This window comes from Ambystoma mexicanum, chromosome 13, assembly GCF_040938575.1.
Source record: "Ambystoma mexicanum isolate Mex_15411 chromosome 13, UKY_AmexF1_1, whole genome shotgun sequence".
NCBI classification, from domain to species: Eukaryota; Metazoa; Chordata; class Amphibia; order Caudata; family Ambystomatidae; genus Ambystoma; species Ambystoma mexicanum.
In genome coordinates, this window is record NC_090938.1 from 559,407,780 (window position 1) to 559,425,554 (window position 17,775).

At 48.9% G+C, this 17,775-nt stretch overlaps 1 protein-coding gene across 2 annotated transcripts in view; it reads left to right on the forward strand.

Moving 5' to 3' along the window:
- COL1A1 (collagen type I alpha 1 chain) overlaps positions 1-17,775 on the forward strand; it is a 30,544-nt gene that overhangs the window by 11,898 nt on the left and 871 nt on the right. Inside the window, exons 18-50 of one of the 2 annotated variants that reach the window (XM_069634357.1) lie at positions 66-110; positions 227-325; positions 1,425-1,478; positions 1,594-1,701; positions 1,943-1,996; positions 2,550-2,648; positions 3,127-3,180; positions 3,289-3,387; positions 4,273-4,326; positions 4,780-4,833; positions 4,934-4,987; positions 5,093-5,146; positions 5,830-5,874; positions 5,983-6,081; positions 6,942-7,049; positions 7,684-7,791; positions 8,558-8,611; positions 8,723-8,776; positions 9,622-9,729; positions 9,828-9,881; positions 10,563-10,616; positions 11,007-11,168; positions 11,628-11,735; positions 12,306-12,413; positions 13,222-13,275; positions 13,391-13,498; positions 13,944-13,997; positions 14,112-14,219; positions 15,242-15,295; positions 15,816-15,923; positions 16,036-16,318; positions 16,752-16,942; positions 17,057-17,299. In XM_069634357.1, the coding sequence (XP_069490458.1) occupies positions 66-110; positions 227-325; positions 1,425-1,478; positions 1,594-1,701; positions 1,943-1,996; positions 2,550-2,648; positions 3,127-3,180; positions 3,289-3,387; positions 4,273-4,326; positions 4,780-4,833; positions 4,934-4,987; positions 5,093-5,146; positions 5,830-5,874; positions 5,983-6,081; positions 6,942-7,049; positions 7,684-7,791; positions 8,558-8,611; positions 8,723-8,776; positions 9,622-9,729; positions 9,828-9,881; positions 10,563-10,616; positions 11,007-11,168; positions 11,628-11,735; positions 12,306-12,413; positions 13,222-13,275; positions 13,391-13,498; positions 13,944-13,997; positions 14,112-14,219; positions 15,242-15,295; positions 15,816-15,923; positions 16,036-16,318; positions 16,752-16,942; positions 17,057-17,299 (3,093 nt within the window). The remainder of the gene's footprint in view (positions 1-65; positions 111-226; positions 326-1,424; positions 1,479-1,593; positions 1,702-1,942; positions 1,997-2,549; positions 2,649-3,126; positions 3,181-3,288; positions 3,388-4,272; positions 4,327-4,779; positions 4,834-4,933; positions 4,988-5,092; positions 5,147-5,829; positions 5,875-5,982; positions 6,082-6,941; positions 7,050-7,683; positions 7,792-8,557; positions 8,612-8,722; positions 8,777-9,621; positions 9,730-9,827; positions 9,882-10,562; positions 10,617-11,006; positions 11,169-11,627; positions 11,736-12,305; positions 12,414-13,221; positions 13,276-13,390; positions 13,499-13,943; positions 13,998-14,111; positions 14,220-15,241; positions 15,296-15,815; positions 15,924-16,035; positions 16,319-16,751; positions 16,943-17,056; positions 17,300-17,775) is intronic. The other variant, XM_069634358.1, reaches the window with a different exon arrangement.

Sequence of the window (17,775 nt, forward strand, 5' to 3'; positions counted from 1 at the left end):
ACCTGACCCAGGAGGAAGCAGCAGACACTAGAGCTAAGCCATGCTTGTCTTCTTCTCTCTTGCAGGGCAACCCCGGAACTGATGGTCAACCTGGCGGCAAAGGTGCTACTGTGAGTATATTCAGTGAAGCGGCTTATGAGAACTGTACTGGCTTTTAGTTGATGTTCTCTTCCATGTATACAGGGTTCCCTGGTCCTAACCTTTTCTTCTCGTCTCTCTTACACAGGGTGCTCCTGGCATTGCTGGTGCTCCTGGATTCCCCGGTGCCCGTGGCGCTCCCGGAACACAAGGCCCTGCTGGCTCCCCCGGTCCCAAGGGTAACAACGTACGTAACTCCTTTGCCTCACCTACCCATTGCCTTGCGCCAAAATGGCCTGGCTTCATCTGGTATCAGGGGGTTGTGATCAAGTTACTTAGAAAATAGGTTGTACCTTATCAGTGCTTGGGGTCAAGGGGACATAATAAGGCCAATGACCTGTACAGATACGCTGGGTGGTAGAAATGCATGATGTCTCCAGGGCTGTACCGGGGGCATGGATTTCAGTAACTAGTGGTACCCCAAAGACCTGCATCTTTACTGGGTCTCGGTAAGTTGTGATAGCCCCACACCTGCGTGAGTTGGCCTTAGTAACGTGTAGGGTGCCAGGCCTGCATCAGAAAGTCTGAGCCTCAGTCACTTGTGATGAACCCAGGTGTGTTTCACAGGGCCTTGGTCTGCGTATCATGTGGGGGCTGCAGACCTCTGCCAGAGGGAATAGGCCTCACTGACATGTTGCAGCAGCAAGGCTGCCTCAAAGCACATGGCCCTTTCAGTGCCACAGTAGAGTGTGATATCAATAGGCCTCTATCGGAGAGCCTGGACCTCAGTTACCCGTGAGGGCGTAAGGCCGGCATCAGAGGTCCAGGGTCTCAGTTACATCTTACTGTCAACAACCTGTAGCAATTAGTATCTGCGTCTGTATTTTTCAAGAACTCCAAGCTTGCAGCTGAGAGCTTAGTTCTTAAGAGCCTCACACTTGAGTAAAAAGGGAAGACCTGTTCTGTCATAGCCCCACAGCCCTATTAGAGAATCTTTCTAGGTCAGGCGCATGTCTTGTATTAGTAAACTCAGATTTCAGTAGCTCGTTGTAGGCCTCAGTCCTTAGCCAACGATCCAGGACTTTGTAACTTTCGATAACCATCTCTCTAAATTTGAAGTTGTGGTAACCCCTCAAAGACCCCCCTGGTTCCCCGACCCCCAACCCTGTTACCCTGACAAGATCGTGTTTGTATAGGGAAAAGCGAGCTAGGGAAGTCCAAGACAATCCAAGCACTCACTCTAATACATTGTTTTGTAATATTTTTAAAGAGAAACTGTGTGTCATCAGTGCCTGCTCTATTAGTAAATACAATGGGATTTAATGCGCATTTGTTTTTGTCTGTAGGGAGAACCTGGCACTCAAGGTCACAAGGGCGAGCCCGGTGCTAAGGGAGAACCTGTAAGTATGCGCAGTGCTGTATGCAACCGCCTTCCTTACCAGTGCTCTTCTACCATCACAATGCATGGTGCTTGGCAGATTGTCACCTGAGTGTCTCATCTTTCACCCCCATTAGGGTCCCTCTGGTGTACAAGGCCCACCTGGTCCATCTGGCGAAGAAGGCAAGAGAGGTTCCCGTGGCGAGCCCGGACCTGCTGGTGCACCTGGCCCTGCTGGCGAACGTGTAAGTAGCTTCTGCGCTTGAAATCTGCTGAGGACTCCCATCTGCACCTCTCTGGGGTCTCCAAAGAGGTGCCACTGTTCCTGGGCTCTCCTTGGGATTTCTTATGGAATGAACAGGGTGGTCTGGGAAGCATCATGTATGGTGGACTCTTGGGAAGGCTTGGCGAGTTCTGTGTTCATGTGCCCTGCTCCCATCCCTAGAGTCTGACTCGTTCTCTCTTTCATTTCTTTTTCTCTCACAGGGAGGCCCTGGAAGCCGTGGTTTCCCCGGATCTGATGGTGCTTCCGGCCCCAAGGTGAGAACTTGCTTTGATCACTCTCTCTTCTCCGTTGAACCTCAGTCCTGACTGAGAGTAGTTTGCCACCCTCTTAATGAGGTGATAATGCCCCACTCATTCCACGCTTTCCACTGGGAAAAGGCATGAGCCATACCACCCTTTGCTCTGTCACCATGGCCTTGTAAGGCATTGATAAGAGCCAAGCTTCAGCTGCTGGCCCTGATGTAACTGATTGTCTAGTTTACCTTGAGGCTTAAAGAAAAAACAAATTTAACATGGCAATGAGTGCCTAAATGTGTCACATTGTGGTGCGTGTATTTTAAAAAGTAACGGATATAGTCATGTCAGCAACAGGGCTTGATGTGGGGGTGGTACACCCATTCCTCTAAGGATGGGTGATGGCGCTGCGAGGAGGTCCGAGATGCACCCTATAATGACGCACACGTGCTACCACTTATCATGGCCTCTTTTCAAACCAGGCTAGGACTCTAGTCATTTACCTACATGCTGGTTCACAAGTGCCGTGACCAACCCTTGGCATCACTGTTTTCTGATTGCTTTCTTTCCATAGGGTGCCCCTGGTGAGCGTGGTCCCGTTGGTCCTGCTGGTGCCAAAGGATCTCCTGGTGAATCTGGCCGTCCTGGTGAGCCCGGCCTTCCTGGTGCAAAGGTAAGAATGAAGCAAGTGCATCAGAACATGGGTCACACTGTGAAAAGCACAAAGGCCGCACGAGATGCAATTAATGGCCATTCTCAAGAGTGACAACACGTATACATTGGCAGAGTTTGGGAATAGATGGTTTTGTGAAAGTGTGAACAAGAAAACAGAAACAATGAACTCTACTGATGCAAGGGCAGTCATATGCCCCAGAAAGTTAATTCTTCTCCAGCACTCTTCATTTTCAGGGTAGCTTCTCGTAATGACCAATGTGAACTATTCCTTTTCCACATACGGTCTCTCCTTTCCGCACCTACTCACCCATCTCTCTCCCTATTGCCTTCTTAGCTGGCATCATTGTTACTAACAGTTCTCGGCGCCTTCTTCGATGTACACCTTTTTTTCTTGCGCATTTCTCATCCAGTGTTGACAGTGTTGTGATTCTTAAACCTACAGAATGACCTGAACTTTCCTTCTCCTCTCTTACTAGGGTCTGACTGGTAGCCCTGGCAGCCCCGGCCCTGATGGCAAGACTGGTCCCGCTGTAAGTAGTCACTCGTGTATGAGGCACACATGGATACGCCTTCTCAACCTCCTCTCTTCACCAAACAGTCATGGCCTAACCTGCCTCCCTTTACTCTTTAATCAATAGGGTGCCCCTGGTCAAGATGGTCGTCCTGGTCCCCCTGGTCCTTCCGGAGCAAGAGGTCAATCCGGTGTCATGGGTTTCCCTGGCCCCAAGGGTGCTGCTGTAAGTATGAACATCAGGAAACACATTCCAAAAGGCTGGTGAGCGTCATTGTGACATCACTCACTGCTGACATTTCTCAGCAAAGGCTTTGCTTAAGATATGCATGGGGAAAGAGCAGAGGCAAAAGATGGAGACAAACTCTGCCTTCCCTTGTGATGCAACTTCCTAATCCCTGTTTATACGCTATAGCAACTTCCTGTTTGCCACGCCAGTGAGTGGATTTATAGGCAAAGTGAAAATATTGAACAAATATCTTCCCTGATGTGACGTCGTTTCCTGATGACCAATTTTCCTCATTCACTTCCTGTATCCCTAACCAATGTTTTGATAGATGCCTCTTCTGTGGGCAATTGTGGGTCGGTGAAGACTAGAAAAGGTCATCCATCCTCAATTATCTATGCCTTCCTGCTGGTCCTGATTCCCCACCCAATAGAGAATGAACCACTCCAGGAAATAAAGAGCATTCTTATTTGAATGGCCCATTGCAGCCTTAGCATGGCCACTAGCTGCCCCTCTCCCCGCTCCAAGCAATTACTACTCAATATGCCACTCTCCCAGAAGATTCCAAAAGGATTCTGGGTTCTCAGTGCACACCAGTCCTCTTGGCACTCAACCCCATTTTGTAAGCTCACATAGCACCTGCGAAAATATGGAAGGTGTGAATTATACCGTAGTTTAGCAGTGGTGTGTCTTAGTGGGTGGGCCTTTCTTATGGCAAAAGATTCATTGACATCTGAATATTCCAAACCTTTTGGAAGTCATGGGGCTGTCACAAAACAGCTTCCGACAACCATTGCCCATTTGTCCAGAATGCACATTTAAAACATATTGCTGCTAAGTTAGTCTGATATTTACCTCCCATTCATTGGATGTTTTCTCCCGCAGGGTGAGCCTGGCAAGTCTGGCGAGAGAGGTGTTGCTGGTCCTCCTGGTGCTACTGTAAGTACTGATTCACACTCTTGCATGTTTCGGTCCCGTTGTTCCCCTCGGGACTTGCCTAGTTGTCCTCTCTGCTTCTCAGTGCGATTTATCGTGCAGGAGTTCCCTCTTGCTAAATGAAGGCACCTTTAGCTGAGTGGGACTCCAGGGGAGTATATAAGAACAGTGAAACGCTGGCGTCTCTCAGGGCTATGAGCAACTCGTGGAGACAATGGGCGAACATTCATTGGTGTATATAGAGTCTGGGATGAGCGGGTTGGTGAGACTCCATTGGGATGTAGTGGACCAGGATAAGGGAGTGGGAGAATGTGGGTATTGGACAGTTGAGTCATAAGTAGTAATCATACCCCTTTAGCTTTAACCACACAGACTATGCCATAGACTTGTGCAAACTGTGAAGCAGTATCGGAACGTCTGTCTGCTTGCCTGACCCTTTCATCTCCTTCCCCCTAGGGTGCTCCTGGTAAAGATGGCGAAGCTGGTGCTCAAGGTCCACCTGGCCCATCTGTAAGTACATGCCCTACTACTTGCCCTCTTGTGGCTGGCTGCTGCCTGGTGTTGGGGAGTGCCAGAAGGTGCTCACTTCTTCTTCTGCTTCCTTTGGCAGGGTCCTGCTGGTGAGAGAGGCGAACAAGGTCCCGGAGGCTCCCCAGGATTCCAGGTGAGAAAAGCGAAAGCCAACCATGATTGGATCTGATCAGCAGTAATGCATGTTATCGGTAGTGGGTGTGACCTCATTTTTCTCTCTTATGTCTTCCTCTTCTAGGGTCTTCCCGGCTCTCCTGGCCCCGCTGGTGAAGCTGGCAAACCCGGTGACCAGGTGAGTACAGGATACAGGGCGAGAGGGCAAGACACAGGAAGGGAGAAATAGAACCTAAGGGGTTCAATAAAACCTTGACATAGCACCTCCATTTCTGAAATAGGAACCTCTTCCTGCCTACTCCTCATGCACCTCCTTCCCCCGCCCAATTACCGCCTTCTCTTCTCGTTGTCTATTCTCCACAATAGGTTTGCAAGTAGCTTCCCTCTCTTCCAAAAATTGTTCTGGTCCTCGGCTCCTCATCGCCCCCTGGCGGCTGCGGGTGACAACTGCATGGTCAAAGATGTAGCGCCCTGTATCTGCCAAAGCCTCGGGGTGGAATATCTATGAGTGTAAACGGCACTTCAGAATGCCAAAAACAATCAAAAAGTACACAGTATTCAATATACATGCCGTTTTCCACACTTGTCAGGCAAATAGCCCAGCCATTATCTGTAAGGTCCTGGAAACCTGGAAGATGGGAATTAAAAATGGCGAGAGGGGAGGACTCATTGAATACTTAATTTAAATGCCCTGCCTGCTAGCTTCGCCTCTACTATCAGACCCATTGCTTTCCCTCCTAGCGCCCCTTTCTTCCCATTGCCTTAAGTCCACCGCATCTTAGATCAGCCCCCTTAGCAAACAGATGTGCATATCATTTGCCAATGCTCTCCTAACCCTACATCATCTTCCTTCTCTGGCAGGGTGCTCCTGGTGACGCTGGCGGCCCCGGACCTTCCGGCCCAAGAGTGAGTGAAGCTTTTCTTTTCCCAGTATTGTGAATGCTTGCTCTACCTCTGATCTGCTCTCCCTTGCTTGTGAGGTTTCTAACCTGCTTCTTCTATCCCGCTCCATAGGGTGAGAGAGGATTATCCGGTGAACGTGGTGTACAAGGTCCTGCCGGTGCTCAGGGACCCCGTGGCTCTCCTGGATCTCCTGGTAACGATGGTGCTAAGGTAGGTTTTTCAGACTCTACTGTTCTCATTTTGATAGTATCCAGCAGAAATATTGCCTAGGATCGCATAGAAAATAAGATCCTAGTAGTAGCTGTAAATGTGGAAATGCACCAGGAAACTAGGGTATGTCACAGCAAGAAGGTAGCTATTTTAGGATGCACTCGTTCAGTTTGCAGAAGGCATCAGGTAGTATATGCCTGCATGCCGACAGAATTATTTGTAATTCATAAGAAAGTCCGGCAGCACTGATTTTGGGTCCTGGAATGAGTGTGCAAAGCCTTGCCTTAGATGGCAGCCATCTTGGCTGAGGCACGTGGGCCTCATTTGCATGACTATTTTTATGCTATGGCCTCGTGTTCGGCTCAGGTGCCTTGAGGTCTTGCCGCACTTGGAGCATGTTTGCTTGATATCTAGGCCTGCTTCCTCCATACTGTAGCTTCTCGGTCATCACAGTTTAATCCAAAGAGGACTGGCTTTCACCATAACCTACCATTGACCCTGCAAATGGATGGGAATATTAATGGAGCATCATGGATGCTGGGACTTCATGGTGATAAACCATTGTAACAATATGTGCTTGATAGCTTTCTTGCCTAGTTGTCGCTATTCCTCTCTGATATTAAACTACAACATGACTTCTGTGGCAAAAATTCGCCTTCTTTGATGTTTTCTGCAGCAGTGGTCCAGAATGCCACAATTGCATGGCACCATTACCTTGTTAATTACAGTAATGCAGTTGGTTTTGATGTACTGAAAGTGATGCATGCTACTGTTAAGCTAATTGATCAGTGTTTCGAACTTCACTACAATCTTATGGATTCTTTTGCTCAACTTTGTGTTTATACTTTCGCCCACTTTAGGGTGAAGCTGGTGCTCCCGGTGCTCCCGGCAATCAAGGAGCTCCCGGTCTTCAGGGTATGCCCGGTGAACGTGGATCTGCTGGCATGCCTGGTGCTAAGGGTGATAGAGTAAGTATGCGAGTAGTAAAGCTCCATCTTGCCTCCTTCCTACACCTCAAACTGAGACATTGGGCCTCATTAGGACCCAGGCGGTAAGGGGTTTACGCCGGCGTAAACAGCGCCGACCCTTACCGCCTGAGTACGAGGTCCCTTAGCGCCATGGAGGTTTTAACACCCAGGTGTTAAAATCCATGGCGCTAAGGGACCATGGTGTTAATTACGCCACCGTAATTTACGGTGGCGTAATTAACGCCTTCCCCACTCCCATTATGCCCTATGGGGCAAAAATGGGAATGGGGAAGGGTAAATGGGGATTGGGGACTTACCGCCCCGCCAACCTCGGAATGGGGCGGTAAGTCCGCCAACCACCATGGCGTAAACGTAGTTTACGCCATGGTGGTAAAGTCACGGCCCAGGCGGTAACTTACCGCCTGGGTCGTAATGAGGCCCATTGTCCGTCCTCTTCTCAATAGTCCTGCTCTGTTTCTGCCTTGCAGGCCCACCACAATGGACACATTCCACTTTAAAATACCATCCGTTTCCCAATTCTCTAAATCAATGCTAACTCCCATTTCCTGTCCTTTCCTTCTGTACCTGATGCTTGCAAACCCTGATGGAAATCCTCCCTCTCTTCTTTCCTCAGGGTGATGCCGGTGCAAAGGGTGCTGATGGCGGTCCCGGCAAAGATGGTGCTAGAGGTTTGACTGGCCCAATTGGTCCTCCTGGCCCATCTGGTTCTCCTGGTGATAAGGTAAGAAGGAGTGAACATGTGCAGCTTATAGCCTTTCCAAGTCTTTGTAGGTTGCTGCAAAGTAGATAGAAATGTCAGCTGGTGCGGTAGTGCTCGTTGCAGCAAACAGGCCTTTATCCTGACTTCTATGAGGGCCCTGATGCCTAGCATTTTGCTTAGTGCTCTCTAGTTGCACAGACTCTTGGTTCTCACACTCACTGCCTCCAAGCAGTAAATACAAAGTAATCAGTACAGCCTTAAGTTGTTCAAATTGCCACAAGGTGCATTGACCTCCAGTGCTAGGGTTTGGTAAACTGCCCTCACTGGCACCAAGCTGAGGGGCCACAGGCACCTCGGTCTTTACCATGCAGCAAGGTGACCTCAGCCCAACACCCCCATGTCTGCAACATGGACTTGAGGTTTCAAGGAAAATCGGAATAAACCAAAGGAAATCGCCTTGAAAGGGTTTACATGCTTGTCGTCGATGACCATATTAGCAGCCTTCCCACCTCACTTTGTTTATTGGGTGGACATGGGGTTGGATATTTACCCAGACTTTGAAGTCTAGATAGCCCAGACAGCAAACCCTTTGGAGTCTACTAGTAGCAAAAGGCCCCAGAATGGGCAGCTTCTCATTGGTCCTCATTTCTTAGCTATCCAAGTAAAGATAAGGATCTGCATGCTATTCACAAGCCAGCAACTTCTTTCCCATCTCTGTGTAATATGTTCTGTCTCCAGTACCTCCTCCTTCCATTACTAAGATGTCTTTTTCTCTCCCTTTTCACAGGGTGAAGCTGGCCCATCTGGTCCAGCTGGTCCTACCGGTGCTCGTGGCTCTCCTGTAAGTAATGGCTTCTTCAGAATCATTGTCTGCGAAATCTGCATTGAAGGGGCAACTCAAAGCCCTAGTCAACACATTGACTGACTGTCTTACTTGCTTCTTTTCCTGCAGGGCGAACGTGGTGAACCTGGTGCCCCCGGCCCTGCTGGATTTGCTGGTCCCCCTGTAAGTATTGGTCACAGCCACGAGGCACACAGGGTTGTGGGGATGGCCAGGGGGAAATTGCAGAATGAATTAACTTGAAGGATGCACTTATGGTTGGTCCTCCCGGTTGGACTTTCCGCACTCTACCAATAACCTTAGAAGAGCATGCTCTGCCTTAGGGAGCGCAGGGGCAGTTCAGCTACAGTGTAGCCCTGTCCAAGCATGGAACGAAAGAGTTACACTTTTGGTTGTTCAGTTTATCCAGAATGTGGGTAGGGGTAGTGTGCTAAGAACAGGAAATTATGGAGTCGGAACTTAAATGTGAATGCTGTAACTATGCAGCATGTCAGAAGGAGTCTTCCCAAAGTGGCTTGTTGCGCAAGGGACTGGGAGTCATAGAGGCAAATCTCCACTCCCCATCCATCCTGTTTTAGTAGCAGCGAGTGCTTAAGTGAGCAGAGAAGGGTTCAAATTCGGAGCTTTGTCTATTTGTACATTGAAATGCAGACCTGTTCGCATAGGTCTCGCTTTAGTCTTGGGCATTTTCACGCAGTTCCCTATCCCATTTGCCAGTGTTTACGTCATTTGACCCAGAGTTAAATCGGCATGAAATGGATTGGGGGAGTTTGTGTGGTGTTAGAAATATTGGCAATCCCCTTCTGTAGATATTGGCTTTGTCAGAAAGGTTATTTGCTTCTTTGGTGGATCAAGAAACAAGTATGTATGCTCTAAGCTGTGACATATCATTCATTCGTTGAACAGAAATAGGGATTTAGTGTGCATCTACTTATATGCTTACTGAGTCTTTCTTCTCCCTAGGATGCTTTGTGATTATTTACAATGACCAAGTCTGTCTTTCCCCCCAGGGTGCTGATGGACAACCTGGCAGCAAGGGTGAAGCTGGCGATGCTGGCCCTAAAGGTGATGCTGGCGCTCCTGGCCCAGCTGGCCCAACTGGCGCTCCCGGCCCTGCTGTGAGTCTCTCTTCCCTGGCTGCACTGTGCTTCTTCAGCTCTTCTCTCGTGTGCCCCAGTCTGAGTTTCACCTGACCGCTCTTCTGTCTTCCTTACAGGGTAACGTTGGATCTCCCGGTCCCAAAGGTTCTCGCGGTGCTAATGGCCCCCCTGTGAGTATCTGCAAGTCTCAGCCCTTGGGGTCTGTTATGTTATGAAGGTGGGCTAGAGTCAGCAGCCAGGTGGCGTGAGGTGAGGTTGAACGCCTCGGGCCTGATAGATTGTGTTGGGGAGCCTTTAGTGCAATAGCAGGGAAAACGGGGGCAGAGTGAATACAAATCCGCAGCTATGTATGTAGGCCCAGCCGCATCTCTTGATTTTCCATCAGTAATGGGAGGAGTGTGGCACTGAAACCAGATAGCATGGGTGGTGGCTAAACTGGCACTGACCTGTGCAAGCCTCAGAACTGATAACTGATATGCCCATTTCGTTCATCTGTATCATGCAAGCAGCTCTGAAGGATGTAAGCAGCCACCTTTCTATATTCACTCGCACCCCATTCTGATTGTCCACAGCAGTGCCTACGCTGAGCGATGGCAGGCACAGTTACTGATGCTAACATGCCGGATTCATCGATTACCACCTGCCACCAACCCTCCTTTTATTGACCCGTGGCAGCAAAAAAGAGCAGGGCAGGTCATTATCTGTGGGACACAAGGCAGAAGTATTGGGACCCTTAGCCTACAGTCCGTGTTCCAATGTATTCACAGGGCCAGAGAGGGGTATAGCACGAAACATAAGCACACATGAATCTTTTTGTAAACAGACTGATGGATTTTCGCTTTCTCCTTTAGGGTGCTACTGGATTCCCTGGTGCTGCTGGCCGAGTCGGTCCTCCCGGCCCATCTGTAAGTACTGGTGCCTTGTTCATAGCTCTGTGCTCTTTGACTCTTTCATTGCGCATGCGATTGCTCGATACATGGGACATTGCCGTTCCTGTTCCCTATACGGGGATGGCTACATAATGGGAGAGTTTCGGTCGTGCTCCTGAACGTTATGCATTGCCAGCACTGATAACATTCAGGCCTTCTCTTTAACATGAAAGAGTATTGCATACTGTGATGGGTGCAGGGGCAGGACCTGTGCAACCCAAGCGTGGGGGCGGGGGTGTGTGTGATTGAATATGACGTGCCTTGGCTAGGCGGTAGACTCAAGCAGGTGGGTATCCTGCTTTTCCAACACTTTTGAGATGGCACTTCTTATCAATACTAACACATATAACTTCTCTTTTCTCTCAGGGTAATGCTGGACCTCCCGGCCCACCCGGCCCTGGCGGAAAGGAAGGCGGCAAAGGTCCCCGTGGTGAGACTGGTCCCTCTGGTCGCCCTGGCGAGCCTGGCCCTGCTGGCCCACCCGGCCCCTCTGGTGAGAAGGGATCCCCTGGCAGTGACGGACCTGCTGTAAGTACACTCATATCTTGGGATACATTTCCAATGACTATGGGATCATCTTGCCAATCATAATTCTGTGAGGTGGGGAGTTGCGGCGCGCACCAGTTGAGTTATGGTCTTGCTTCAGTCCACCTCTCTGTAGTTTGAAAGCTTTTTTTTTCTTCCTCTATGTGAGGTAAGGCTGATCAGGGGCATTGCACTCCAAGTTTTGGGTTGGGTGGGCCGGGACCCTGGCTCAGTGTCTAGAGATAAGCATGCCCCCTCTTCCATATTTGTGATGTTTGGTACATCCTAGGCATAAACGGTGATTTATGAACATGTTCTCTGTCCCATTGCTTCTTGTGTCTATAGTGAATGGGGAGATATGTAGAATGGGGGCCACCAAGCACAGAATGGGGCCGAGCTATGCATGCTTAGTACCTTTTAGTTTTGATAGCTTTTTCAACTATGTACGTCGTTACTTTTTAGGGTGCCCCAGGTATCCCCGGACCTCAAGGTATTGCTGGACAGCGTGGTGTTGTTGGTCTGCCCGGTCAAAGAGGAGAAAGAGGATTCTCTGGTCTTCCCGGCCCAGCTGTGAGTATTCATGCCTTCTTCCTTTCTCTAGAAAAGGGCCCCATCCCTCTCACAGTAGGAACCAACTCCATAAGACAAACATTTCCCTACCCATTGCCATGTCCTTGTAGCAGACTCTAGTTCGCGACCACTTAAAACTCAGAGCAGGTAATAGCACTTCAACAGAAAGTGCCTATGCATCAGCTAGCAGCAGCAAGGGAGAAGGGCTGCCATACTCTAGCAACCTAGGAGATATTCAGAATTCCTATTTCTCTGTGTTCTCAAGACTGGAAAAGAGATAGATGCTAACAGGCAAAAGGAGTGGAAAAAATAAATTAGTAGGATTGCCTGATATCCAATAATGTAACTGCTAGCAAGCACTGCTTTCACCGTTTGGTAGTTGTAGGTAAATATAGCAAGTGAATAGGTGACCAGCAATCCCAAGGCAACGTACATGGCCCTGGAATAAGGGGAAGCAGGTGTTGTTTTGTTCTGTTGTTTGTAATTTGTTCTGGCCTTTCTGCTCCATCCAGATACCTCCTTTGCAACTCCTTGCCAGCTCTAATGGGAATTTCCATCTCTCCATTACAGGGCGAACCTGGCAAACAAGGCTCATCTGGACCCAATGGCGAACGTGGACCACCTGGACCCAGCGGCCCACCCGGCTTGGGCGGACCCCCTGGCGAATCTGGACGAGAGGTAATGGACACACAAGGAAGTCAGAATTTGAATAAAACCACCCATAGCTCACACTGGCCTCAGCAAGTGATAGACCAAGTGATAGAAAACACCTCGATAGTAAACCTTGTGATGGGCTTGAGGATAGTGGATGGCATGGCCATCTCTTTAGCGATGGAAGATTCCCGGAAGTGCTTGTTCTGCATCTGAAGATAAATGTCATCAGATCAGTCAATCACATCTGATCAATCAGGTACCTTCTAGTGGGACAGCTATAAGATCTAGGGAACACATACTCTTCGGGCAATCATTTCTTCTTCTTCAGTCTTGAGAAGTATTTCCCATCTCAGGTTTTCAAAAGTACATGTTTGTTCTCCCAATATATAGGGCATACCCAAAAGAGTAGGATTCTCTTGGGGTGATGTATCCCTTTCAGTGTTCAGAAATTGACATATTGACCCTCTCCATAGATGGCATCCTACAGGTGTTAAGCTACTACCTTCCAATACAATGCAGTGTGTAAGGGTCATTGGGGCATATCACAATGCCCTGCCACCTTCCAAAATCTATAGACCTCCCAATACGCTGCAGTCTTCAGAAATGTGTAGGTCTTCTCCTAGTAGACTGCAGTCACCGGCATCAATAGATCATTTGACAATAGATAACCCTCTCTTAGAAACTCTCCTAAAAGACTGTAGTCTCCATGAATTTCTATCTGACAACAACCCATAAACCTGGGTCTTCATGCCTTAACCCAGCTTTGAATGCTGAATAAATGGCTATGCATATCTTCAAACCTCTACTCTGAGACACCACCTTTTTCTTTTAGGGCTCCCCTGGTGCTGAAGGTGCTCCCGGCCGTGATGGTGCTCCTGGACCCAAGGTGAGACTTACCTCCATAGTTTATGGTAACAATGCTGCTCTCGTTCACTCTGTATCTAGCACTTGACAACTGATAGTCACCTTAAAACCCTCCTGTTTCCTTCTCTCTCCTACAGGGTGATCGTGGAGAGAATGGTCCTGGTGGTCCTCCCGGAGCTCCTGGTGCCCCTGGTGCTCCCGGCCCAGTTGGTCCTGCTGGCAAGAATGGCGATCGTGGAGAGAATGTAAGTACTTTTCATTATACCTTTGAGCACTGACATCATACTTGGAGGCTTTCTTGATCATTGCGCATTAGTGGCGCAGGTCAGACAGGACGTCAATACAAAGAACAGGCAACAGAATATAGTGACAAGGAAAGGAAAAGATGACAGAATCCCAGCTTAGAAAAGGTTCTACCTCCGGAATAGGCGAATTATATCACAAAAAATGCTTCACAAATTCATCCCACTTTTGTTCAAAGATTAAAATTGCAGAAATAGAAGATGCTCAGGGGACCATCCCTGCACACAGTGAGTGGGGGTGAGGTCCGCTTGTTACATGGAAAGAGAGATTCAATGGAAGTCTTCATGTAGGACGTTAGCATAGAAGTGGGCCAGTTCATGATTAACATTGTGGTTTAATCGCAGTGACTAATGCTTATGGTCTGTGTGTTTCTTCTTTCTCCTTTAGGGCCCTGCTGGTCCTGCTGGCCCTGCTGGTCCTTCTGGTGCTCGCGGCCCTGCTGTAAGTTATTATACATTTGGGGTTTCAAGTGGATTCGTTCTGAAAGTTTGGTGAAACCAAAAGCCCTTGACTTTGAGAAGCTGCTTTTGACTCTGTGTGTTTCTTATTTTTCAGGGTCCTGCAGGTGCCCGTGGCGACAAGGGTGAAGCCGGTGAACAGGGAGAGAGAGGCATGAAGGGTCACCGAGGTTTCAATGGTCTCCAGGGTCCCCCTGGTCCTCCTGTAAGTTTCCCTGGGGGTTTCCTCTGGGGATGGTGGTGCTCTTGAGGGAGTTGTAGCGTTTGTGGCTGAGAAGCACAGGATCTATGTCTCTGTATTTGGCCATGAAAGGCCTTGATTTTCTATAGTTAGAAAGGGTGGGTGTTGGCTGTGCTTAGTTAGGAAGTAGACGTCCCCCTCGGTAATTTGTAAGAAATGTGACGACCTTAAGTGTCTGAAGGGGATGGCAGTTATTGGTTCTGTTTATATGAAAATGACATGCCTTAACTTTGTGCCTCTTAAACGTGCATGCTTTGGTTGTGTGCATCTGGAAATAATTGCCCTTCAGCATTGAAAGGGTGCATTCACTAACTCTGAGAGGCACGAATAGCCCCCAAGTTAGTATGGATGGAGCTAGCAGGCCATCAGGGGATAAATTGTAGGGTGGACATGTGAGTCTGTATCTTTGGAAGAAAATCGTGGCTCCTATATCTCTCAAGGGCAGGCCAAGGGACTCTGCATCCAAGGAGTGTGTGAACTGGCCACCCACACTGGGAATCTCCTGGGCAACAGTAACTGAGAACAGACACATTGGCCTTCGTGCTCTTGGGAATTGAAAACTCGTGGTCTCTTTAGAAGAGAAAGCCATGCTGTGGTTCGCTCAACTGTGAAGGGCCTTTGGTCTGTGTGTGCTCGTATCTGGGGATGGCAGGCCTTTGTTGTTTCCCCTGTAGATGAAAGTACAGGGCTCTCTGCAAAACAGAGGTCGAGGAAAGTGGGGTATTTGAATGAAAACAAGTGCCTCAGTCTCGCGAAAGGCCCTTTAGGCGCACGCACAAGCTGGCCGGACTCAGTGTCTAATAATGTCTTCTTCACTTGAATCTTTTGGTGCCTACCTCAGTCTTGGCACCCTCCATAATGCAATCCTGCCCGCCGTCTCTACTGTGAACCTTATCTGTTAATACCGAATTGCCACTCTTGCATAACGCTAATACCAGCTCATTACGCCGCAGCACTGACCTCATGCTTCTGTTTCTCTTCTTCAGGGCTCCTCCGGCGAACAAGGTCCCTCCGGTCCTTCTGGCCCAGCTGGTCCAAGAGTAAGTGACACTGTTACATTGACAAACACCACCTAGCTACAAAGATGCAGTATATTTCGTGATACGAAAAGGTTCCAGCCCTAACCCCATACACCAAGCTTCACTCTAGAATGTTTTACAGTGCAGAGAGGCCCGGATAATAGCCGGGCATTGAAAAGGCGTTCAAGTGCTGTCACATGCATGCTCATCAGTGCGCACTTCCCCCCCCTGACTAGAAAATCCAAGCAAAAGTATTTTTGCCTTGAATGAAATAGTAGCATTTATGCCAAGCTGCAAACTGTGCCTTAGACCTGTACACAAACATATGACAAGTTCAGAGGCCAGGTGCTTGCAGAGCATGCATATTTTCAATTCTAGATCTAGGCTTATTTGCTCCAGTTTGATGCTCAAAGTGTAGTGAAGATTTCGTTCTTGCTCTCCTGGCCTCTGCTTGCCTCTGGGCCAGTAGCAGAGACCTCTTAAGATATCCGACCCTCCCAGCAGATCTGTGACTAACCTGTGGTTTGTTCATCCATTGCAGGGTCCTCCTGGCTCCTCTGGTTCCTCTGGTAAAGATGGTATGAATGGTCTGCCCGGTCCTATTGGCCCACCAGGTCCCCGTGGTCGCAATGGAGATATGGGTCCCGCTGTAAGTAGGATACTTTGCTAAATTGCAAGAGCAGACCCATTGTGGCTTCTGCAGATGCAACAGTTGCTCTTTGGTCTCTGACTCTTCACTTCTCTTCTTTTTTCCACAACAGGGTCCCCCAGGTCCACCAGGTCTACCTGGTCCTCCCGGCCCACCCAGCGGTGGATTCGACTTCAACTTCATGCCTCAACCACCAGAGCAGAAATCCGAAGGTGGTGGACGCTACTACAGAGCTGATGATGCCAACGTGATGCGCGACCGTGACCTGGAGGTTGACACCACCCTGAAGAGCCTGAGCTCCCAGATTGAGAACATCCGCAGCCCCGAAGGCACAAAGAAGAACCCTGCCCGCACCTGCCGTGACCTGAAGATGTGCCACTCTGACTGGAAGAGCGGTAAGTTCCCTCATTTGTGCTCATGCCCATTCAGGTATTATCACAGAAGCGGTGGCATATTCAATGCAAATAATGCCCCAATGGGCTACCTTTATTGAAATCCACGCAATTAGAGATTTTAGCCACTGGGTGCGCACATTTCTTATGCAAAGGCCTATTGGAAATGAATGGGTTTGAAAGGTTTTGGATACTACAATTAGAAAATAGAAAACAAGCTGTGTTCATTGTTTTGGCTGTGACCTCTGGACCTCCTATATATGAGATTATGGTTAATGATTACATTGGGAACCATTTTTGGACAATGCGTAGTACCTCCCTGCTCCCCTTTGAAATCCACCAATATCTGTGTGCCCATCTGCACCACTTAAACTTCTTAGCCATGGTGCCTGGCTTCATTTTGACCGGTTTGTCCTTTTTGCTCTCTCCTTTGCAGGTGACTACTGGATTGATCCCAACCAGGGCTGCAATCTCGATGCCATCAAGGTCCACTGCAACATGGAAACTGGTGAGACATGTGTCTACCCATCCCAGGCTACCATCTCTCAGAAGAACTGGTACACCAGCAAGAACCCCAGAGAGAAGAAACATGTCTGGTTCGGCGAGACAATGAGCGATGGCTTCCAGGTGGGTGGGGCATTTAGGTGGGGAGGAGTTGAGGCCATCTTACTGATTATTCGTGTTCTATAGGTGGCAGCAAATGAGCTAACCATGTTTCTGTTTCTCCCTTTCTATAAACAGTTCGAATATGGTGGTGAGACATCCGATCCAGCTGATGTTAACATCCAACTGACCTTCCTGCGTCTCATGGCCACCGAAGCCTCCCAAAACATCACCTACCACTGCAAGAACAGTGTTGCCTACATGGACCAGGAGACTGGTAACCTGAAGAAGGCTCTGCTCATGCAAGGCTCCAACGAGATTGAGATCAGAGCTGAGGGCAACAGCCGCTTCACATACGGCGTCACCGAAGACGGTTGCACGGTACGTTCCTTCCCTTGCATGCGACTGCCCCTGTATACAACCAAATCTCTGCATTCTCCCAGAATGGCCAGCAGAGCACAGTTGCAAATGACCACAGAAAGCCTTAGAGACCCCTGTATTATTCCACTATAGCTGATGGTGTTCACAGATTCACACCATTTTAAGGCACGATCCTTTGGCACTAGTCGATGGCTGCAGCGTTTCCTTGCTATAGACTTTGCTGCCAGTTTTCCTTGTGCTGGGCAACTGAGGGACCAAAAGTGCTAGGGTATACGCGCCATCACAAAATAGCCCAGCTTATAATTTCAGAAGTATGCCATCCATTTGCTGAGACCCTAAGGGACTTACATTGGGCAGTATTTACACTTCCAATAAACGGTATGCCCAGCCTTGGAGCAGTACAATCGTTCCGAAGTTACCAACTGCTGTCAGTGTGCATGCTGTGTCCAGGGTCTGCATTCATTTATGTATTTTCC